Raw genomic sequence first — 23694 nt, forward strand, 5'->3', positions numbered from 1 at the left:
ATATATATATATATATATATATATATATATATATATATATATATATATATATATATATATATATATATATATATATATATAATTTCAATTCATATTTATTACTAATAAACAAATAGTTTTTTTTTTTCCACTTAAACTCATTATAGTTACCAACCATTTTATTCTAATTATTGAACCAAATATTAGGTAAGAAAATATTTGTACAATTGTACTCTTTGAATCCATATAATATTACTATAATATTTTAATTTATAAACATTAGTGGGTCCAAAGTAGATATGTTGGGTCCTAACAATGACAAAAATAATAAGTTGAGAACCCTAAGTTTCACACTAATCATATTGCCCATTTGCCCCCATCCCTTTCAACCCCAGGCCACATTCCAAAGAACACCATACACTTATAACATGTGTGTGTGTGTATATATATATATATATATATATAATAAGTTTTAATCCAAGTTATATTCATAATTTTATGTCCGTCTTTTATATATTAATAAATGTATGCATTTTACTTTAAATGTTATACACTTTAATTTTATTGGATAAAATTGTCTCTACTATATTATTGTTAGACAAAATTACGCTTATTATTACGTGTTATAACCCCGTTACTGTTTAATTCTAACATTGATAAATCCATCATTATTATCAAAAATATTATACTCTATAATCCGTGCATCGTGCGAGGTGACATATGATAATAATAATTTTTTGTCATAATCTTTTGACAGATCTAGCATTCTAAAATTCCCCAAATGTTGGGTGTGGGGGGGGGGGGGGGGGGGGGGGGTGGGCGCTTCACCATTTATTATTGCGAATGGTTGAAGAAAACAAAAAGATTACATGTCTCATGAAAAAAGTGTGAATTAATCTCACTCGTTAATCTTGATTGATAAAGAATGAGAAATTATAATATAATTACAATGGTGTATTTTGAGAACACTTGATAGTACATTTATGGATAATTTCTAATGCAATCAAAATTTATAATTTTCAACCCTTAATAAACCCATGAATAAACTTACATGTATACACTATTAGTTATTCGTGAATACACTAGCAAATCTTTTCAAATATACATTTGTAATTATAATCTTTTCAAATGTACATTTGTAATTATGAAAATTCCATTACATATTTTTTTTTTTGATTTTCTTTAATTTTTAACTTTTGATTCTCAAATAGATGTATGGGATTAATTTACAATTTTAAATGAAACGTGTGTTCTTACATGAACCTAACTAATATAAACAGCCTTACTATTCATGGCAACTGGCAAATACTATACTTGTATACTATATCAATTGGGCAAAAAACGTGCTTTTATACAGGCGAAATTAGTGGCTCCGCATGTCCTGTTTTTGGGTGGCAACAAATTAATCCAAAGAAAAGGATCCAAATTGATGGGACGCAGACGAAATGACACGTGCTTCTTCCTATTTAATAGAGATCAGTATTTTTAATAGTTGTAAATTTTAAGGAATTTTTGTATGTCGTATGATTAGAAAAGAGGAAATGAGAGAGAAAATAAAAAGAAAAGAAAAAAGCAAAACAAAGCTGAAAACCAAAAAAAAAAAAAAAAAAAAAGAAGAAGGGGAAAAGCATCATTAATATGTTGCACACGCTTGATTGGGCTTTGTGTTGCGCTTCAGCGACCATAGCACAAAAACTTTTTTTTTTTTCTGTGGGTTCCACAATTCTGATAAAAATCAATGTTTTGCAAAGAGATTTTTTTCTCTCCTCATCCTCTCCCCTACGCATAAGCCGTACTTTCTCAAAAACTTATATTTGGGATAGTTTTAGTTTCGACTTTCAAGTATGAATAATGGAACTACTTGAGTTTTGTCCAAGGCTGTTTAAACATTTTATAGGCCCGGGTGAAACTAAAAAAAAAAAGTGCCCTATATGGAAAAACTAAAATTTAAATTTAATAATACTAAAAATTGATAGTATCACAAACCATGAAATAAAATTAGAAAATTTTCATTCTAAAAAAAAATTAGAAAACTTTTAACAAATTTTTTTAAATACCAAAATAATGATGACAAAAAATTTATACGAGTAAAGATACAAAATCAAGATTAATATTCTCTCGCCAAACCCTTCAATCTTTCTTGTGATTAGGAAGTATTTTTTCTATAGAATATTCAAGTAATTATGTCTAATCTTAAAATATTTTATATAATCAAATCTCATGTATTGTATCAAGCAAATCCTATACATTTACTAATAAAACAAATGCTATATATACATGCGTAAGCAATAATGTCAATTAATATTGTTCAACTCATAATAGAAATTTATAAAAATAGAGAAAAATATTATGTAAAACATAAGACTATTGTATGTATAATGTCGAATAAAGCTGTAATTGTGGTGAAATGAAATTGCAATGTATATATAAAATGAAATTGAATGTATTATACAAATATAGTTAATTACGTGGAACGAGTGTCATTTCTTTTCATTAAAAGAAATTACCCGTGCACACCCTCAACCAATTTTACTCTCACTAAGAAAAAAAACTATTTAATTAATGCTTTTCATTGATCATACAAATTACATTTATGAGATCTGCCATTTAATTTTAATCAAAACGCCAGGACAATAATCTTTTTTTCCGGCCAGTTCCATGCAGAAGTTTAGGTGCTGGAGAAATGGTATTTATGGCAAATGATTGCAGGGCAATTGAAGTTAAAACTGGAGTGCATTAGTGAGAAAGCAGTTAAATTAATCTCTAGTAATATGATCACATAACGCTTGTTGTATTAATGGAACCTGGCCTGTGTTTTAAAAAAAAAATGGAACCAGGCCTGTAAATATCTTTCTCGTAATTTCCTGATACCCTTGTTAGATTTTTCTCCCCCCCAGCTCCATTTTTTTCGGTTTGAACAAAAGAAGATCAGACCTGGGAAAATCCTGCGGCGCCTGACTGGCCTTTGGTCGACGGCGGTGGCTACGTAAGATATTAGCTATCCTTAATTTCCTGGAATTTTTGAGCTAGCTAGCTAGTTCAGAGAATTTGGTTGACGTTAGGTGCATGGAAACGGGGAAGATGATTCATTGTCGGAAGGTGGTCGTTATCATGCTGCTTTTGGTGTCTGGTATGTAATTTCTTATTGTTCTTGCATTAGTTGTTTCTTTGGTTTTTTTTTTTTTAAGTTCAATTTTTTTATATATATAAATTTTATTCAATAGCTTAATATAAGAGATTGAGAGTGAAATCACATTCTTGATCTCTCAATTGTTACGAGTTATAAAATGTAAAACCTCTCTATTAAGGTTCATATTGGGTATTATATGCATGTGGCTGGTTTATTCATTACCATTCTCAATTTCAAGAATGACTCAATTATATCCTCCAACTATTGAAAAGTTACCAAGTAACTTTCTTTCATTAGAACTCTGATCAATAATTTGTGAGTTTATTACCGAAATAGTCCCTCAACTATTATGAAATTATCAATTTGGTCATCAACAATTTTTCTTGCCCAATTAAGTTCTCAACATTAAAAAATTTAACCATTTTGGTCCTTCATTTATTTTTACCATTTGATATCCGTTAAATCAGGACCAAATTGGTAATTTCACTATAGTCAAGGGACCATTTCAGTCAAAAATTAATTACCAAAATGGTTCCTTGATTATAGCAAAAGTATCAATTTGGTCCCAACTTTAACGGATGTTTAACACCAAAATAAACGGAGGACCAAATTGGTTAAAATTTTCAAACTCGATGACTTAATTGGGCAAGAAAAAATTGTCGATGACGAAATTGGTAATTTCGCAATAGTCGAGGGACTATTTCGATAATAAACTCATAATTTATTGTCTAAATCTATGTTATTATATAGGCTATGTTTGGTAAATGACCGTTAGCTGATTAGGTTAGAAGGTAATAATTAATTGATAATATGAGCTGATTGTTGAAAAGTGTTTGGTAAATTAGTTGTTAACTGATAGTTGTTTGGTATAATTTCTTTTTTCAAAAGGCTAATTGAAAAGGTTGTTTTGAGTATCTTTTTGAAATTTAATATTTTAAAGTTACAAAAAGTTTATTAACCAAACATTTATATTGATTTTTTAACCAAACCAAACAACTAATAATGGTTAAATATGTCAAAATTGAGTGATAAGCTAAATATTTGCCCAACAGGGCCATTGTCTTTTCACTACCTAACGCTGCCTCTTTTCTTTTTTTGTCAAAGGCCTTGTGGTCAAGCGGTATAGCTGTGGTCCTCCCAAGTGAGAGGTCACAGATTCAATCCCTAGTGGGGCATTGGCTCGTTGTGCTTCAGTAGGTTGAGAAAGTATGTATGAACAGATACTACACTCTAATAGAGTCAATTGCATTCTAAAAAAATCAAAAACGCTGCGTCTTTTCATGTCAATTAACACTAACTAAAATTCCTTGATTATTATTCTTTTACCCAATTAAGCTATCATCAACTTCAAAAGTGATCCAATAATTACAAATTAAATGAGAGAGTTTAAACTCCTTGGAAAATAGTCTCGCAAACCCAACAACGTAACAATTGATTGATATGATCTCTCACAAATTGAAGCTTACGCAAACAAAGACTGAAGTTTAATTTGAGGCTAGTAGGTAGAGCAATAAATTAAGTTCATTGTTGAATAGAGACGACCACAAGGAGAATATTTTGTCTACTAGCCTTGAACTTTAATCTTTGTCAAAGATCAACTAATTGATGCCTAATTTGTGAGACTATTTTCCAAGGACTACAAACTGTTAGGTGTTATTGGGTTAGTTTTGTAGTTAAGGACTTAATTTAACGAACCACAATAATTGAGAGACCTTAACGAGAGTGTTAATTGATATAACCTTAATGCTAATGACTAAATTTGATAGTTTTAAAATCATTCATAAACATTCTATGTGGCTCAATCTTATAGAAGACTCGCAATGTTATTGCTCAACTGGGCTATAATGTACATGACCAAATCACACTAAAAGATTAAATTCAACCAATTAGCTAGTCTAATCCATAACCTTATAAAGGCATATTATCTTTCTTATTTTATCAATGTGAGACTCTTAACAGCACTAAAGAGGTTAATGGTGTGTTCCTCAGTTTCTGCAACATCATATGCATCTGATGCCCAAGATGATTTCGAGCAGTGCGAAAACACAGTCAAGAACTGGGCTTCTTCTTCTTCCCAGGAATCAGAAAACTTTGAGGATCAACAAGTGCTAAAGGACTTCTTGTTTTTCCTTCATGTCCCCAGGACAGGAGGAAAGAATTATTTTCACTGGTAATATTTCTTCATCACCTTTATTAACTCACAGGCCACCTTATTCTTCTTTTTCATCAGTGCTGATGTTTATGTCTCCCCATTTGCAGTTTCTTGGAACAACTTTACACTGAATCCGCGAAGTGCCCTGCTTCCTATGATAGAATAAGGTTCAATACAAGGTAACTGGTTTTGATGTTTTTCCAAGATTCGCTCCTTTTGCTCAAATTCTATGCACCACTTTTATCATCTCAGAGTGAAATGATTTGCTTGCATAATAAGAGTGTTTGGCAATTAACTGATAGCTGATAGCTTATTTTGTTAGCTGTTTTTACCAGATGATAGTATTAGCTGGTTATAGAACGGTGTTTGGTAAATTAGTTGTTTACTCTTAGCTGATTATATATCTGAAAACTTTTATCCCCTTCGTTTGTGCAGAAACCCTCACTGCAATTTGTCTGTTACTCACGACGACTATAGCTTGATGTCCAAGCTGCCTAAGGACCAAACTTCTGTGGTGACAATTATCAGGAATCCAGTCGATCGAGTTCTCAGTTCCTATGAGTTTTCTGTGGAGGTAGCAGCCAGGTTTCTGTTCAACAATAACTTAGCATATGCCACTAAAACTATGAAGCAGATTCCCAGTGCGGAAAAATTTGGAGGAAGCACTCTAGACATCTGGCCATGGAAGTATTTGGTTCCATGGATGACAAAAGATCTGTTTTCTCGTGTATGTTTCGCTTACCCTGCCATAAAATAGTCACAGTATCTTTCTTTTTTCTTTCAAATTCTTTTTTCTTTCAAAGAATGACTAATGGTACGCGTTTCATGGCTTCAGAAGGATGTTAGAATGCTCAAGGGCGAAAGTGGAGCTGTTATCGGAGCCAATAATCCATACAATGTCGAGGAAATGGTGATGCCTTTGCACGAGTTTATCAACGACCCTATTGTCTTAGACCTTGTTCACAATGGAGCCACATTTCAGGTACTAGACTGCACTTTATTTGGACTAACGATCAGGCTTGGAAGCCTGGAAAGTTTTCGGGTTTGGTTGTGTTGTTAGAGGCTTAAGTTAGGTAATAAACTATAAAATCTCAGTACCTGTTAGTATGACAAGAAGGTTGTTGTTTCTGCCTGATAGCTTCTGTTTAATAGGTTGCGGGACTCACAAACAACTCGTACACAGACGAGTCACATCCAGTGCGTCGCTGTGTTCTCAAGTATCAGATTCTTGGTGAATACGTGCTTGAAGTCGCGAAGGTAATTCAAGAAAGGGTCCAGAAAGATACCCGCGATCACGAAAAATATGATGAATCTTGTTCATATGATGTGATTTTTTTTGTCCTAAATGTTGCAGAGGAGGCTGGATGGTATGTTGTATGTTGGGCTGACTGATAAGCACCAAGAATCAGCTTCTTTGTTTGCCAATGTGGTTGTTGATCAAGTGCTTTCCAAGTTGGCTATTAGCAATGCAGCTGCCAATATTTCTGGTCAGCCATCTCTTCTACTCTTACCTTAAAAAACAAAAACGTACTTTCTTGTTGTGTATGTCTCATATGTACAAGGTAATTTTGTACGCGTACATGTTTAGGGTTTGTAATCCTGGATGTTTTATCATTGTCACACTGTTTCTCTCTTGTGTAGGCAGGCACATTGCTGAACCACATAAATCTTAGTTTTCTCTACTTTAATTTCTGCCATTGTTATCGTTTATTATTCTCGTTAATCTCAACATTTTCTGATTATGGTTTTCATGATAATATCATGTGTGTTTGTTCCACAGAACAGAACTATTCATCCAGACAATCTGTTTCTTTGAGAGAGGTAGAAAATATATAGAAATGGTGTCATCTTTGATTAATTTCTTGAATCCTTTTGCTGAACATACATGAAGCTAAGTTGTCAATGGAATTCTAAATTTCAGAGAGACAGAAGAATCAGAAATTCATGGGAAGTTACATGGGCAGAAAGAATTGAAGCAGGGAATGGAAATGTGAGCAGAAAATGCTGCAAACTTAACACACACAATACTTTGTTTTGGCGTTATGCTAACGCGACTGTGTGTTTATAAAACTGCAGAGTACGACTGCAAAACTCGTTGAATCATACGAAATGTGCATCAAAAGGTTACTGACAGCTCAAGAACAGAAGCGCGAGGGCTCTATGAAATTCGTTCGTCCAGTAAATTTCACACAGGAGGTAAAATGTCTGATGGAGAAGTAGTAGTACTTGTGCAGGGAGTAAATGGCTTCGGTTTGGTTTGATGATAATGGTTTGAAATTTAACAGGCTCGTCGTGAGATTCCCAAGAGAATCGTCGAGGTGATTAGCTCACTGAACAGCCTAGATATGCAGCTGTATGAATATGCACAGCAAATGTTTGAGCAGCAAAAGCAGCCATGGCCACAGAGAGTGATGGTTAGAGTAAGTTTCAATTCCCTTTTTCCCATTTCTGCACTTCTTGGTTTTAGTACATCCAGGCTCTTTCGTCTGCCTCTGATGCCAAATTAAATTATGTGTTCTGTCCTGACTAAAAATTTTAACCCGATAGTGAAATTACACGTTTATATTTTATATGTTATATATATGTTCAACGAGCTCTCTATGTTCTGCTCAAATTTTCGGGATTGTGTTGCAGGAGAGGGTGGATGGAATGCTCAACAATGTATTATATGGTGCCTCTTGGAAACCCCTTCCATTTGCATTGCCCTTTCTCATTCTGCTTCTCTTCATTTTCATGTTTGTGAATGGTAGAATGATGAGAAGATCAAAGTCTAAGATATGAATGCATGCATGCATGGCAACTCTCTAGTAGCATTTGGATGATATACAAAAACCAAAAGAAGATATACAAGTAGTATTTGAAAAGTTTAGGTTGGTTTAACTTTATTGATTGAGTGGATAAGAATTATTGTTGGTTTCATTCAAAATAGTATAATTGTCTAATTCTTCTTGTGACCTTCCATTTGGGAGAGTTACAGAGGTGCCATTGATCTATAAGTTATGTGGCCCATTGACCCTAATTTTTTTTATTTTTATATAAAGTGAGGGAGACCTTGAAATTTCTATTATGATTTTCAAGAATTAGAATTCAAATAAAAATCTTTTGATTAACGAGAGAGTCCACATCCAGGCAACCACCACGTCCACTACCCAAAGATGTGAACTCCGCCTTGTAACCCTAGTCATCACAAGCAGGTAAATCAGCTTGGGTTATTTAACTCGTTGACCAACTCAAACCAAGAGTTAAGAATACCAATAGTATAGACAATTCCCACGAAAAGTCAAACTTCGAACCTTGTGGTTATCAAGTAATTAACTATTCGATCAACTTGACTATAATTATAAAAGTGGATTTCAAACTCATACAACCAAAAGTATCAAAACATGACCCCAAAAAGGGTTGATGTCGGAGTATATGATGATTCTCCTATCACAATGTTACAAGTTTAAATCTTACCAACACCTTCTTTAAGGGTGTCAATTTTAGCTCAAAACTGATGAGTTGTTTTGATAAGATTGAAAACTTTTAAAATTAGGATAGAAAATTTTCACTCAATAAAAAAGTTCAATAAGTTCGATGGCCCGAACGAGCTAGTTTGAAATGTAGTGTACTAGTCCAATAACTCGAGTCACTTAAAGACTATTCTTTTTTTTTTCTTTTCACAAATGATCTGGAACAAAATATGCATGTAGTTTATATGTAAGCACATATTTAGTATTGTTTTTTTTATTAAATTTGTAAATAAAATTTTAATAAATATATTCACAAATTTATTACCAAATAAAATATTTTTTAATGAAAATAAAAACTTATTAAATTTATTATATTATAGTGTAAATATATTAATTATTTTTAGTTAGAATTTGATAATGGAGGTTTAGATAGATTAAATGATGTATAAGTTTATATTTATTAGTATAAAAATATTAGAATATCAATTTAAAAATGTCAAAATTTTAATTAAGCTCATCCAATATTTTATGATTAGGACCAAGAATTAAAAAAAAAAAAAAATCCGAACCGATAAATCCAACCCCTAATAAGACTAACCCGAAATTAAACGGACAGACCAAATTAACATCCCAACATCCTCGGTCGAGTCGGTCCCACCAGATGGTTTAAGAGACATAGATAATTTAATGAATAATTTTTTCAAATAAAGGTATTGTAGACACATAATTCTAAGTTAAAGAAATACATATGTATCATTTTTTGTTGTAACAACTAATTTATTTAATTTAATAAGAGTAAAATAGAGTGCGAAACTTAATTATGTCAAATTTAATTGAGATGGGGTTCGAACCTAAAACCTTTCTTATAGAAATTGATGGGTAAGTTAAAAGTTAATGGAATATTAACGGAGAAGAAAATATTTAACGGAAAACTTAACAGACAATCATTAAAGTAATGTTAAATTAGGTAATCTCTATTAATAATATTAATCTGAATTATCTTAACCATCTATTTGATTAAATAATTCATCTGAACCATCCATTTGATTAAATAATTTGACCGCCATTTTTTCTACTCATTTTAGGCTTAACTCTCTTTGGCTCTTATTAGTATAGTAGATATATACATTACATTCTATTCATGTTAAACACTACCATAATTTAAACTTTTCAAACTAAAGAGTCTCATTCAATCACCCATTCAGTCACCATGTACGTTCTTGCCAACGATATCTCGCCAATAAACACTAGGAGTGCTCTACGTCTCCGTGTGGTTAGGGTGTACGACATTCCTGAAAGAAAAGCTTCTACAATCATGAAATCTAAAGAGATTGTTTTCCATGACGGGGAATATAGCTTCCAGAAAGGAGAAAATAACTAAATTTAGATAATTAATGATGAAATGGCCTTTAATGTGGTGGAATAATGATCCGGGAAAGACTGTGCCAGTCACAAGTCTGCAAAATACTTATACTATTGGGCTTTAGGCCCAAACATACTTAAATGCCATTAAAATTGCAATAGTTATGCTTTAGGCCCATCTAGGTGGACCTGGGTCCAAAAACGACGCCGTGTTTTTTTTTTTTTACTAAACATATTGACTTGAAATGTGGAACACAAACTCTACATTCATATACACTATACTCTACATTCACAATTTGTAAACTCCACATTCACACATTACAAGATTATATGTTTAGTAACTATATTACCACTGTTATGCATTCACGCATTCAAAACTCTATATTCACAGGTCATATACAACTTGAGAACTCCACATTCACACATTACAAGGGCTACAAGTTGCTAGAACTTCTTAACTCTATTACATATTCACACATGCATAACTCTACATTCACGATTTCTATACTCCGTATTCACAATTTAAAACCTCCACATTCACACATTTCTGGGTAACTCTACATTCACACAATCATAAGTCTACATTCACGATTTTTACACTCTACACTTTGAAACCTCTACATTCACACATTTTTGGACAACTCTATATTCAGTAATATATTTTTAAAAAAAAAACAAAAAAAAACGTAGTTTTGGACCCAGGTCCACCTTACACCTTACATAATTTGCGATTAAAATTGCCATTTGGACCCATCTCTATTTGGTGCGACATAAATTAATGCAGAGGTTATTGTACTCTAACCCCGAGGTTTCCGTTTTCGAAAAAAAAAACCCCCGAGGTTTCCAATAATTTCAAATAAACCCAAAGAGTCCCGACATCCCTATGTCTCAATGTCTCATACCAGAAATGAAACCCTAGCCTTCGATCCTGTATGACTCTCCTTTCTCTCCCTCGGATCTCAAATTGAGCCGCACAAGTAACTTTGCTTCCCATCTTCCCTTCTCAAGTCGCGTTGTTGTTCCGAGGTCGCGTAAGTCTCCTGTTCTTCTGCTTTGGCGGTCAATTTTCCAATATCGCATATTTTGAATTTTCGGTGTCTTTTGCTATTTCCTTAATATATTTTGGGAATGAATTGTGTATCATCTCGGTATACTTGGAAATTTCGAGTTACTGTAAAGAAAACTTGTAGGATTTGAGATTCCCAATTGTGTTTCAGTAAGTGGTGTGCTCCCTAGTCTCAGAGGTATACTTTACTCTGAAGTACTCGACCACTGGAATCTCATTCAACACTATCAATGGAATCCTTAAAAGCTGATTCATGAAATTTGACTTGACTTGTTTCGAAATTTATATGAGAATTTCTATGTTCCATGTGCATAAGGTGTTGTGATATCAGTGTAGTGTTTGAGTGTTTCCTAGTCTGTGATAAAGCGGTGTATGCTATTGTTCCTTTATGTTTGGCTAGCCAAACTTGCTTTCTTCGTGTTTATTTTGGTGTCTACCTGCTGCTTTGGTTTCCATTAATCTTATTTTCTGACTTTATCTGTTCGTGCATACCAACTTTGGACACAATATAATAACATAAAGCTAAGTGTACAGCCATGATGATTGGATTGGCAATGGCATTCTGGTCTTGATGAAATAGATAAATAAAAGAGTTGCTCAAAAGCATCAGATCAGCAATAATATTGACTGCCTTGCCTAATAGAATTTATTTACTTCTTTGACATTGTCTTAGCAGGGGCTGGAGTTTAACCTGTCTTAGAATTTTCAGGACAAAGAGGGAATTAGGGAAAATTTTATTGGATTTTCCTTCTCCAAACCTGTTGTTTAATTTTTATTTATTTAGCTTTATTTGTTGGGATATTGGATCTAATGCCATTTGGTTGTCTAGATTGAACTTTTGAGCTTGGATCCATCTTGGATTGAATACTGTTCAATGCTATTCTCTAATTGGATTGTTTGTGGCATTTCACTGTATTTTTTATTTTTTTACATCCTTTTCAGCAATTAAGCATCAAAGGTTCCTTTGTACAAATTTGAGTGAGTCTAACATTCTCTCGACACTGCAGGACTTAAATTGAAAAGCTTTGACCATGTCTCATCTCCCGGCAACAACAAATTCACTCAGTGAAGCTTCTGAGGCCAAAACTCCATCTGAGGCTATTGCCATTCTTTACCGCGTCCTTAATGACCCTTCATCTTCTTCTGAGGCTTTAAGGATCAAAGAGCAAGCAATCTCTAATCTCTCTGACCTGCTGAGACAAGAGAATCGGGCGGAGGAACTTAAAAACCTTCTGACCCAATTGCGGCCTTTCTTTTCTTTGATCCCTAAGGCAAAAACAGCTAAAATCGTTCGGGTAATTGTTGATGCGGTGGCAAAAATACCAGGTATGTCTGACCTTCAGATTTCCCTTTGCAAAGATATAGTGCAGTGGACCCGTGCTGAGAAGCGGACTTTTCTTCGCCAACGAATTGAGGCGAGACTTGCTGCTCTTTTGATGGAAAACAAGGAGTATTCTGAGGCGTTGACACTCCTTACTGGGCTCATCAAGGAGGTGAGAAGATTGGACGACAAGCTGCTTCTTGTGGAGATTGACTTACTAGAGAGCAAGCTTCATTTTTCGTTGAGAAACCTTCCTAAAGCCAAGGCTGCACTGACAGCTGCCCGAACAGCGGCCAATGCTATATATGTGCCTCCGGGTCAGCAGGGCTCTATCGATCTGCAGAGTGGTATCCTTCACGCCGAAGAGAAGGATTACAAAACTGCTTACAGCTATTTCTATGAAGCATTCGAAGCATTCAATGCCCTCGAAGATCCCCAGGCCATTTACAGCCTCAAGTACATGTTGCTTTGCAAGATCATGGTGAGCCAGGCCGATGATGTTGCAAGCATTATATCGTCACCCAAGGTCGGATTACAATATCAAGGCCCAGAACTTGATGCTATGAAGGCTGTTGCCGATGCTCACTCAAAACGCTCCTTGAAGCTCTTTGAGGTTGCTCTTCGAAATTTCAAGGCCCAGTTAGACGAGGATCAGATTGTCCACCGGCATCTCTCTTCCCTCTACGACACTTTGATGGAGCAAAATCTTTGCAGGTTGATTGAGCCTTTCTCCCGGGTTGAAATTGCTCACATTGCTGAGTTGATCGAGTTGCCTGCTGACCACGTTGAAAAGAAGCTATCTCAGATGATTTTGGATAAGAAGTTTGCTGGAACTCTCGACCAAGGTGCCGGGTGCCTCGTAATCTTTGATGATCCAAAGACAGATGCCATATATCCTGCAACATTGGAAACCATTTCAAATATGGGGAAGGTTGTTGACAGTCTGTTTGTAAGATCTGCCAAAATAATGGCTTGAGTTCTAGATTGCATACTGTCTAAATTGACCCCAACTCGAACAGACCTATATTTCAAATTCTTGTTTTGAAGGGGTTTCCTTACCCTTAGGACAAGGATTTGGGGCATTGAAGTCATGAAGATGTTCTTAGTTCAACCTTAATCAAGTTTTAAAGTAGAATATGGTTTGTTAATCATTTTTAGTCACATTTAGTTCCTAGTTTGACTATTGTTGAATCCTAAATGGTTCAAGCTCAATACCTCTTAAACATCTACTAATGCCTAACTACATCCATTTTGCAATGTATTCTACTATACTTTATACTTTATAGTTTAATGCCTAACAAAGTGATACTTTCGATCCATTTAGGAACGATGCCAAATTTTACAATTTACTTTTCAATCGTAACTTCAAGATTTAGTGGCCATAAAACGGAAAAATGTCCTCATCACTTTGGATGATCCTACCACATTGGATGAAATCTCATACTGTCGCTTTTAGACTCTATCTAGACTTAATCTTTCACCACATCCACATTAGATGAAACTCTCATACTGTCGCTATTAGACCTAATCTTTAATCTACCATCATCTTAATAGTCCATGCAAACTTTTGTTGTTTATTTTCCATGTACCAAAAGTTACTCATAAGTCATAACATACCATCCTACCCTTTTGGTGTGATTTTTGAGGGTATAATGGTAATTTCATGCACCTGCATAGTATTTGACTAAAGACGAAAAAAGAAAGACAAAAACCCTATGTAATATTCTCTCTCTCTCTCTCTCACTAACTTATCGGAGTCTCAGTATTAACGTTTCTAGCACCAAGTTGTGGACGATGACCCCACTCGCCGGCGAGATCCTAGTGAAGAAGCTCAGGAACTGTCCCTATACAAGGTATCAAATCTCTTACCCGTACCGTATGTCTATATTGATCAATTGGTGAAGTTGGTTTTGGAGTGTCTCATTGTCTGGAATCGATTGCATCTGTGGCTATTAAGTGATTGAAGTCAATAGTTAGTGTCGGTTAGAGTTTTTTATTGAGATTTGAACGCTCAGAGTTGTGTTGATGAGCAGCGGAAATCCTGGAAATTTTAAGTGCATTATGATACTTCAAGATCAATTTGTGTTTTTGGTAAGATCTGGTGGTAATTATGTTGTGCATTTCAAATTCTAGCTAATTGTACTTTAATTACCCAATCGTGAGTGTTAGGAAGTTGTTATATATTCTTAGAGCTAGGAAACCTTAATCTCTCAATACTTGCAGAAATGGATTGAACTTTTTTTGCAGTTCTATTGTAGGGTTTGTAAGTGAGTAAAGAATTCTTTTATTTATTTATTTTATATATAGAACAAATGTGAATTTGATTAGACATTTAATTAAGGCTTAATTAATTAATACACAAAATGAATTGCACTTTTCAGCAAACAATGAATTTTGATACTTGTAGTTGGGACATTCATTGGTTTGGCTTTGAAATATGAAATCTCTCAACTTATCTTCTTTTTCTGTGATTTAATCCATTAACTTTTTATTCTTATATCATTTTGAGCTTAGTTTAGTGCAGTATTTCTTGAATATTTGGGCTGTATTAGGAATTTTTCATGAATAACACTGTTCTTAGAGCCAACTGTTTATGGACATGTTCATGTTTTCTGCTATTTCACAATGACAATGAACCATTTACTTATACTAGTGTGTTTTCTAGAGCAAGGGGGCGATGCTTTGATTCACTTTCAGTGGTCTATCTGTTAAATTGTCCTCGGCACTCTTTGAAGTCTTTTGGTACAGTGCCACTTGTTTCAAAATGGGGCGATTAAGACTACAATCTAACATCAAAGCAATTGAAGAGGAACCAGAAGATTGTGAGGCTACCTCCTCCAGTAAAAATGCTTTAGCATGCATGATAAATTCAGAGGTAAGTGCTGTGTTGGCAGTGATGAGAAGGAATATGAGGTGGGGTGGTCGATTTGTGTCAGGGGATGACCAGCTAGAACACTCCTCAATCCAGTCCCTGAAGACACTGCAAAAGCAGATATTTTCATGGCAACATCAATGGCAAACTATTAACCCAGCATTGTATCTTCAACCATTTCTAGAAGTTATTCGATCTGATGAAACTGGGGCACCAATCACCGGTGTTGCCTTGTCATCTGTCTACAACATTTTGACTCTTGATGTAATTGATCTGAACACCACCAATGTTGAAGATGCTATGCACTTGGTTGTCGATGCTGTGACTAGCTGCAGATTTGAGGTTACTGATCCTGCATCAGAAGAAGTTGTACTCATGAAAATACTTCAAGTCCTTTTGGCTTGCATGAGAAGCAAAGTCTCGGTTGTCTTGAGTAATCAACATGTTTGCACCATTGTCAATACCTGCTTTCGAGTAGTTCATCAAGCTGGAACGAAAGGTGAGCTCTTGCAACGGATAGCACGGCACACCATGCATGAACTTGTGAGGTGTATCTTCTCTCACCTTCCAGAAGTTGACAAAACACAATGCTCATTAGTTAAACGGGGCAGTTCTACAAAACATGAGGTACAGAGAATTTTTGTTTCTTGTTCTCTATTTGAAGTTTTGATTTCCTGGAATTTCCTTCACTTTTGGTATTTTTGGTGTGTGTGTGTGGAGGAAATAACAGGTGCTAAGTAAAAATTGCCAAATTGACCCTCTATCCTTGTGGCAAGGCAATGAGTGGTAAACAAAGAGTTTAAGAAGGAAATAACTCAATGGCTTTTGAATAGTTTCTAGGATTACCTTGATACACTGAACAAAATGATTAGAGAGGAAGCATTACTTGTACAAATATTGTGAAGTTCCTTTTAAAATGACCCAATTTGCTGCACAGAAACTCTTGCTCTTTTTACTTTTTTTGAGGGGTGATGGGATCTGGAATTGAAGTTAGTGCTAGTATGAAGTGCTAGCAAGACATTCAAATTTGATGCAAGAATGTCAAAGCATGTGAGTCCACAGTAGCAAAGTGCAAACCTATGTGGTTGATAGGCGACACACTTTTAATGATGTGGATGGAGATTTGAGTGCATAATCTGTGAATTGATCTTCCTTTACTTGTTACTGAGTACTCCTTTTGTTTTTGTGTTTTGTTGTTCTTCTACTGTAGGTTTCTGGCCTAGATGGTGATTACGGTTTCAGTAGTAAGTCAGAGAATGGTACAGGTTCTTCTGAATATGATAGCCAACCACCTTCAGGAGGTTTTGCTTCTTCTGGATCCACAGGCTTGCACAGTGCTGCAATGGATGACAGCATGGTCATGAGTGATTATGGGAAGGATACTGTTCCTTATGATTTACATCTAATGACTGAGCCATATGGGGTCCCTTGTATGGTTGAGATATTTCATTTCCTGTGCTCGTTGCTGAATGTTGTTGAACATAAGGGAATGGGCCCTAGAGCAAACACTATAGCATTTGATGAAGACGTCCCTCTATTTGCTCTAGGTTTGATCAACTCAGCAATTGAACTAGGTGGTACGGCGATTCGGAATCATCCTAGATTATTGAGTTTGGTACAGGATGAACTATTCCGTAATCTCATGCAATTTGGCCTGTCAATGAGTCCGTTGATTCTTTCAATGGTCTGTAGCATTGTTCTAAATCTCTATCAGCATTTGCGTACTGAACTGAAACTGCAGCTTGAGGCTTTCTTTTCTTGTGTGGTATTGAGGCTTGCACAAAGTCGTTATGGGGCTTCATACCAGCAGCAGGAGGTTGCAATGGAGGCTCTTGTCGACTTTTGTAGACAGAAAACATTTATGGTAGAGATGTATGCAAATTTGGATTGTGATATAACTTGTGGAAATGTTTTTGAAGAACTTGCTAATCTACTGTCAAAAAGTGCTTTTCCTGTGAATTCTCCTTTGTCTGCCATGCACATTCTTGCTTTAGATGGATTGATTGCTGTAATTCAGGGAATGGCTGAGAGGATAAGCAATGGATCATATAATTCAGAACCACATCTAATAAATCTTGATGAGTATACTCCGTTCTGCATGGTAAAATGTGAGAACTATAGTGATCCTGATCATTGGGTACCATTTGTACGGAGGGGGAAGTATATCAAAAGGAGATTAATGATTGGAGCTGATCACTTTAATCGAGATCCAAAGAAAGGGTTAGAATTTCTCCAAGGAACACACCTGTTGCCTGAAACACTTGATCCACAAAGTGTGGCTTGCTTTTTTAGGTTTACTGCAGGGCTAGACAAGAACCTTGTTGGAGATTTTCTTGGAAACCACGATGAATTTTGTGTTCAGGTTCTTCAGGAGTTTGCTGGAACATTTGATTTTCAAGACATGAACTTAGATACTGCTTTACGTTTGTTTTTGGAGACTTTCCGATTGCCTGGAGAATCCCAAAAGATACAGAGAGTGCTTGAGGCTTTTTCAGAAAGATACTATGAGCAATCACCACAGATTTTAGCTAATAAAGATGCTGCTCTATTATTGTCCTATTCCCTGATAATGCTTAACACTGACCAGCATAATGTACAGGTGAAGAAGAAGATGACAGAAGAGGATTTCATTCGAAATAATAGACACATAAATGGAGGCAATGACCTCCCTCGTGAGTTTTTGACGGAACTCTATCATTCAATCTGCAGCAATGAGATCCGCACAACACCAGAACAAGGTGCTGGTTTTGCAGAAATGACACCCAGCCGTTGGATTGATTTGATGAGTAAATCTAAGAAAACTTCTCCATATATAGTGTGTGATTCCAGAGCATACCTCGACCATGATATGTTTGCCATAATGTCTGGTCCAACTATTGCTGCCATCTCAGTGGTGTTTGATCATGCTGAACATGAAGATGTTTACCAGACATGTATTGATGGATTCTTAGCTGTTGCAAAGATATCTGCTTGCCATCATCTTGAAGATGTTTTGGATGATTTGGTGGTATCACTCTGTAAGTTCACAACCCTTTTGAATCCTTCAGCTGTTGAAGAGCCTGTTCTAGCTTTTGGTGATGATGCAAAAGCAAGGATGGCAACTGTTACAGTTTTCACTATTGTAAACAAATATGGTGACTTTATCCGCACTGGCTGGAGAAACATTTTGGATTGCATCTTGAGATTGCACAAGCTTGGCCTTCTACCTGCTCGTGTGGCAAGTGATGCAGCTGATGACTCTGAGATATCATCTGAACCTGGACATGGGAAGCCTCTCACAAATTCATTATCTTCTGCGCATATACAGTCTATAGGCACACCTAAAAGATCTTCTGGGCTAATGGGTCGATTTAGTCAACTCCTATCTTTAGATACAGAAGAGCCAAGGTCCCAACCTACTGAGCAACAACTTGCAGCTCATCAACGCACACTTCAGACAATTCAAAAGTGTCACATAGACAGTATCTTTACTGAAAGCAAATTTCTGTTAGCTGATTCTTTATTACAGCTTGCACGGGCACTTATATGGGCTGCAGGGAGACCTCAAAAGGGCAGTAGTTCTCCTGAAGATGAAGACACTGCGGTATTCTGCTTGGAGTTGCTGATTGCGATTACCTTGAACAATCGGGATAGAATTGGTCTTCTTTGGCAAGGAGTTTATGATCATATTGCTAATATTGTTCATTCAACTGTAATGCCTTGTGCTCTAGTTGAAAAGGCTGTTTTTGGGCTCCTTCGTATCTGCCAGAGGTTGCTCCCCTACAAAGAGAACTTGGCTGATGAACTTTTGAGATCACTTCAACTGGTTCTCAAGCTTGATGCCCGTGTTGCTGATGCATATTGTGAACAAATTACTCAAGAAGTCAGTCGTTTGGTTAAAGCAAATGCCACTCACATTCGTTCTCAGACTGGTTGGCGCACAATAGCATCTTTGCTTTCTATCACAGCTAGACATCTAGAAGCATCTGAAGTGGGATTTAATGCCCTACTATTCATCATGTCTGATGGAGCACATTTGTCACCAGCTAATTATGTCCTTTGCATTGATGCAGCAAAACAATTTGCAGAATCTCGTGTTGGACAGGCTGATAGATCTGTTAGTGCTGTGGATCTCATGGCAAGTTCCGTTTCTTGTTTGACATCATGGTCGAAAGATACTAGAGAAGCTATGGCAGAGACAGAAGCTCTAAAATTGTCTCAAGATATCGGGGAGATGTGGCTGAGGCTTGTACAGGGGCTGAGAAAAGTTTGTCTGGACCAAAGGGAAGAAGTAAGAAACCATGCTCTTCTGTCACTTCAGAAGTGCTTGACGGGAGTTGATGATATGTACCTCCCACACGGTTTGTGGTTGCAATGCTTCGATATGGTTGTCTTCACAGTTTTGGATGACTTGATCGAAATTTCACAGGGACACTCCCAGAAAGACTATAGAAACATGGAAGGTACACTCGTCCTCGCACTGAAGCTCCTGAATAAGGTGTTTCTACAGTTACTCCCCAAGCTCTCTCAATTAACCACCTTCTGCAAACTGTGGTGGGGTGTCCTCAACCGGATGGACAAGTACATGAAGGTGAAAGTCAGAAACAAGAAAAGCGACAAGCTTCAAGAATTAGTACCTGAGCTCCTGAAGAACACTTTACTCGTAATGAAGACAAGTGGAGTACTCGTTCAGAGGAGTGCTCTCGGGGGAGATAGCCTGTGGGATTTGACATGGTTGCACGTGAACAACATTCTTCCATCTCTGCAGTCCGAAGTTTTCCCCGATCAAGATCCAGAGCAAGCACAGCGTATCCAAGGTGAACCAGCTCGAAGTCCTGTCTCTACTGAAACTGACTCTACTGTAAACGAATAACATTATTTGATGACAAACCGGCTTTATCTCGTTAATATTCTTTTACCTTGATTGGGGTTATGACACAGTTTCTGGACCATTTTGGTCCTGGAAGAAGAGTGTAGAGATGAATGCTTGCTTGCATGATGATTTGTTTTTTGAGGATTTTCAATCCTGCTGCAATAGACATATATTGTATCAGACTGCCATTTTGTACATAACTATGTAACCTTTGTTTCTGTAGTTACCAAGTTACCACTTCTAGTGTGACATTAATATCTTTTTTTTTTTTTTTTAATTTTTATAAAAAAAAATTCAGAGGTGGATTTCTTTACAAAAAATTGTGTTTATTTTTATAATTTTGTTTTTTTTTTTTAAATATGTATAGATATTATTTGTTTACTAGTTTTTTTAGAATATAATTCTAAAATTTTCAAAGTTAAGAAAGCAATTTTAGAAGGTTTTATGAGGTTTTCGCGAGTATTTTAAAAGAAATGTTTTTGAAACATGAACTTGTCATTTTTTTTTAGAGTTTTCATGTGCTAGAAGAAACTTACATTATATTGCACCCAAAAAAAAAAAAAGAAACTTACATTATATTAATAATATATTAATATTGGACTAAATTTTTTGTATCGATAATATATTAAGAATTTTTCTTTTGATAATTTTGGGTATGACTTTATTTGATATAATATACCCGCTACTATTTAACACGGTTGTCAAACACCTCCCAATATATTAGTATATATGACAAAAATTTTGTATGGATAATATATTTTTGAGTCTTTTTTATTATTTTTACTAAATTTTGTAATTTCAAAATTAAAAAAATTACAATTACAAACATGTAGTACAAAAACCTTACAAAGAAAATTCAGTATAACGAATTCAACTAAAATAATGATAAACATTGAATTGGAGTGTTTGGTAAATAGATGCTAGCTGACAGCTGTTTGCTGATTGAGCTAATGAATTTGGTTAGTGAATATCATTAACTGATTGCAGAAACTGTTAGTTTGATAGTCAATTACATGCAAAATACTTTTTTCAAAAAGTTATTCAAAAAACCGCTTTGAACAACTTTTTAAATTAACATTTTAAAACAATAAACTGTTATAAAAAATTAATTAATCAAATACATACTCTTGGCTTATTTTTTATTTTCCTCTAGTGTTCAAGGATGAGTCGATGACAAGCATTTTTTGTTTGCGGCAACTGAGTCAATCTACAGTCAACTCGTTCTTCTCTCAAGGCCCCTTCACAATTCGTACCATTTCGGGTACTGGTAAGTGTAAATTTATCACAGAGCGATTTATGAATCTGTAGGCCTTTTTTGCAGTCTGAAGGATACAGAGTGATTTATGTTGGATCAATTGTGCTTCGCTTGTAGTTTCTTAAGCCTGTCGGTGATTTAGGGTTTTACCGAATTGCAGTCATTACTTCTTTGATTTCGTGAATTTGATCGAAAGATCTAATTTCAAGCTTCTCAGGTGGAATTGAATTAAGCAAGAGATGAGTGAGGTGTTTGAAGGATACGAGAGACAGTACTGTGAGCTGTCCGTTAATTTGTCTAAGAAATGCAGCTCTGCTGCTCTTCTCCCCATTGGAGGTATCAATTCAACTTGCGATCTGCGTTTACTTTCTGGAAATTTGCTTGCATTTCAGTGTGTTCCTTTTGTGGATTTACATTCTAAATCCTTGTGATAGGATTTTGTATCATGTTTATGCTGTTTTATATATTTCTTTTCTAAGTAATAAGTTTCAGTTTAGTTATATTAGGCAAATTTCACATACTATGGGATTTTGTTTAAATCTGGTTGCCATCTAGTAAGATTTGTTGTTCTTTGCAACTGGTTTTTAATTTTTGAGTGACTAGGGAAACTCACTATCAGTACCCTCGAGGGTGTGCATTTAGTAAATCCGCCTTGTGATCCTAGCTAGGACCGCAAGGAAGTAGACCAGCCTAGGTTGTCCTGACTAGCTCAAACTAAGAAAGTCAATAGGCCGCTCCTGCTGGGAGCTTTGCAACTGGTTTGCCTTAGGGTGTGGTGTAAATCATGTGTAGAGATTTACGAGTTCTTTTCTGTGACTCTTATTTGGTGGGGATTATGATTTATGAAACTCACTTTTGCCGTTGTTACAAGAAGAGCCTAGGAAGCAACAGGTTTCCGAGCTCACGGTGGGATTGGATGAAGCGGATGTGCTGGTAACCGCCCCCCTTTGTTGGTTCTTAACTTCTTATTGGTATGAAAAGTTTCTTCTTGGTCTAAATCGTGGTATGATTTGATGTGCATTTCCTCAGATTCGGAAAATGGACCTGGAGGCGAGGAGTTTGCAACCGAGTTTAAAAGCTGCCCTTCTTGCCAAGCTAAGGGAGTATAAATCTGACCTTAATAAGTTGAAAAAGGAAGTGAAAAAACTAACATCTAGTGGCTCTGATCAAGCTGCTCATGACGCATTGCTGGAGGGTGAAATGGCAGATGCACACGCGGTATGTGCAAAAGTTACTCTTTGTTTTGGTTTCCTTCTCCAGTCCTACAAATGTATATTTGATGCCGGTGACAGATCGATGTGCAGATGACTTTTAATTCAAGCATTTTGTAACGTTTAGAAACTTTCATTAAAACACTTGAAACAGGCATTATGCCATTATGAGATCATGAGATTCATCAGTCCATTAGATATGGAGCTTTGTGTTTACTTGTTTATAGAAATAATGCCAAAACATTAAATTATTTCTACAATTTCCTTTTAACAGATGATAATCTTTTCAGGCTTCAAATCAAAGGGGGCGATTGGCAATGTCAACCGAGAGGCTGAATGATTCCAGTGAGAGAATCAAGGAGAGCCGGAGGGTTGCTTTAGAGACAGAGGACCTTGGCATCTCAATTCTCGAAGATCTCCACCAGCAGCGCCAAACACTATTACATTCCCATAACAAGGCACACCACACAATTTAATACAGCACTTTTGTCTTCTCGAGTTGAAACTCAATTTCTTTCTTAAATCTCTCCAAGGAACTGCAACTTTCAAGGCTATGCTCATGAAATGATTGCTTTTTTGCAGCTTCATGGCGTGGATGACGCCATTGACAAGAGCAAGAAGGTCTTGACCTCCATGTCCAGACGCATCAGCCGTAACAAGATGATTGTCGGTGGCATAATTGCTGCTCTTGTCCTAGCTATCATCATCGTCCTGTATTTTAAGCTTTCCCATTAATGAACCGCATGATCTTCACTGCTATATTTGGTTGTACATATTTTCATCGTTTACAAACACATCGGGCTTTTTGCTCTGATATTGTACTTGTATCTGAATGCTGGTGTGTATTCCGAGTTGACTGTTGTATTTGCTTCATAAAAATTGCAATAAAATGCTATTGTTTCTGCTGAGAAATGAAAATATCTTTCACTGTGTTGAATTTCTTCCTGGAAATTAGGAAAAATGATGAAAATTTTTGAGGCACCAGATTTGACCAGTGACATGTCGGTTTCTGGCTTCTTCAGATTCAAGTTGGCCCCACCTG

The 23694-nt window shown here is 35.8% G+C and overlaps 4 protein-coding genes across 8 annotated transcripts; all 4 read left to right on the top strand.

The window, feature by feature from the left end:
• The first annotated feature begins 5082 nt into the window (after positions 1-5082).
• LOC116024432 (protein-tyrosine sulfotransferase-like) lies at positions 5083-8042 on the top strand. Its single transcript, XM_031265325.1, has 11 exons — positions 5083-5279; positions 5369-5440; positions 5697-5988; positions 6097-6243; positions 6414-6518; positions 6616-6748; positions 7042-7082; positions 7183-7251; positions 7338-7457; positions 7547-7681; positions 7896-8042. Exons 1-11 carry the CDS (start codon positions 5083-5085, stop codon positions 8040-8042), a joined length of 1458 nt encoding a protein of 485 aa, XP_031121185.1.
• Positions 8043-10931: 2889 nt separating this feature from the next.
• Positions 10932-13745, top strand: LOC116025898 (26S proteasome non-ATPase regulatory subunit 11 homolog). Of its 2 annotated transcripts, none has more exons than XM_031267275.1 (2): positions 10932-11101; positions 12149-13745. In XM_031267275.1, the coding sequence occupies exon 2, from the start codon at positions 12173-12175 to the stop codon at positions 13436-13438; it is 1266 nt and encodes a 421-aa protein (XP_031123135.1). In that variant the 5' UTR covers positions 10932-11101; positions 12149-12172; the 3' UTR covers positions 13439-13745. The 2 variants fall into 2 exon arrangements, with proteins under 2 accessions (XP_031123135.1, XP_031123134.1); XM_031267274.1 differs by having other exon boundaries at positions 10933-11106.
• Positions 13746-14187: 442 nt separating this feature from the next.
• LOC116025090 (ARF guanine-nucleotide exchange factor GNOM-like) lies at positions 14188-20445 on the top strand. Of its 2 annotated transcripts, none has more exons than XM_031266174.1 (3): positions 14188-14315; positions 15128-15961; positions 16545-20445. In XM_031266174.1, exons 2-3 carry the CDS (start codon positions 15227-15229, stop codon positions 20184-20186), a joined length of 4377 nt encoding a protein of 1458 aa, XP_031122034.1. In that variant the 5' UTR covers positions 14188-14315; positions 15128-15226; the 3' UTR covers positions 20187-20445. The 2 variants fall into 2 exon arrangements, with proteins under 2 accessions (XP_031122034.1, XP_031122035.1); XM_031266175.1 differs by lacking the exon at positions 14188-14315 and adding an exon at positions 14384-14553.
• An 885-nt stretch (positions 20446-21330) lies between these two features.
• Positions 21331-23564, top strand: LOC116025028 (vesicle transport v-SNARE 12-like). 3 transcript variants are annotated; one of them, XM_031266086.1, is made up of 6 exons: positions 21331-21453; positions 21659-21777; positions 22316-22374; positions 22471-22659; positions 22943-23110; positions 23235-23564. In XM_031266086.1, the coding sequence occupies exons 2-6, from the start codon at positions 21681-21683 to the stop codon at positions 23385-23387; spliced, it is 666 nt and encodes a 221-aa protein (XP_031121946.1). In that variant the 5' UTR covers positions 21331-21453; positions 21659-21680; the 3' UTR covers positions 23388-23564. The 3 variants fall into 3 exon arrangements, with proteins under 3 accessions (XP_031121946.1, XP_031121947.1, XP_031121948.1); XM_031266087.1 differs by having other exon boundaries at positions 21359-21453; positions 21651-21777; XM_031266088.1 differs by lacking the exon at positions 21331-21453 and adding an exon at positions 21552-21570.
• Positions 23565-23694: the final 130 nt, after the last annotated feature.

The sequence above is a fragment of the Ipomoea triloba genome, chromosome 7 (assembly GCF_003576645.1).
Source record: "Ipomoea triloba cultivar NCNSP0323 chromosome 7, ASM357664v1".
Classification (NCBI taxonomy): domain Eukaryota; kingdom Viridiplantae; phylum Streptophyta; class Magnoliopsida; order Solanales; family Convolvulaceae; genus Ipomoea; species Ipomoea triloba.

What these genes read in the sequence shown, in the direction of transcription:
- LOC116025090 (XM_031266174.1), top strand. Translation starts at nt 15,227, where the DNA reads ATGGGGCGATTAAGACTACAATCTAACATCAAAGCAATTGAAGAGGAA. An exon ending in GCAGTTCTACAAAACATGAG is followed by an intron (nt 15,962 to 16,544) that starts GTACAGAGAATT and finishes CTTCTACTGTAG; the next exon opens with GTTTCTGGCCTAGATGGTGA.
- LOC116025028 (XM_031266086.1), top strand. Translation starts at nt 21,681, where the DNA reads ATGAGTGAGGTGTTTGAAGGATACGAGAGACAGTACTGTGAGCTGTCC. An exon ending in TGCTCTTCTCCCCATTGGAG is followed by an intron (nt 21,778 to 22,315) that starts GTATCAATTCAA and finishes TGTTACAAGAAG; the next exon opens with AGCCTAGGAAGCAACAGGTT. An exon ending in AAATGGCAGATGCACACGCG is followed by an intron (nt 22,660 to 22,942) that starts GTATGTGCAAAA and finishes TAATCTTTTCAG; the next exon opens with GCTTCAAATCAAAGGGGGCG.
- LOC116025898 (XM_031267275.1), top strand. Translation starts at nt 12,173, where the DNA reads ATGTCTCATCTCCCGGCAACAACAAATTCACTCAGTGAAGCTTCTGAG.
- LOC116024432 (XM_031265325.1), top strand. Translation starts at nt 5,083, where the DNA reads ATGGTGTGTTCCTCAGTTTCTGCAACATCATATGCATCTGATGCCCAA. An exon ending in AGAATAAGGTTCAATACAAG is followed by an intron (nt 5,441 to 5,696) that starts GTAACTGGTTTT and finishes TCGTTTGTGCAG; the next exon opens with AAACCCTCACTGCAATTTGT. An exon ending in TTGAAGCAGGGAATGGAAAT is followed by an intron (nt 7,252 to 7,337) that starts GTGAGCAGAAAA and finishes ATAAAACTGCAG; the next exon opens with AGTACGACTGCAAAACTCGT.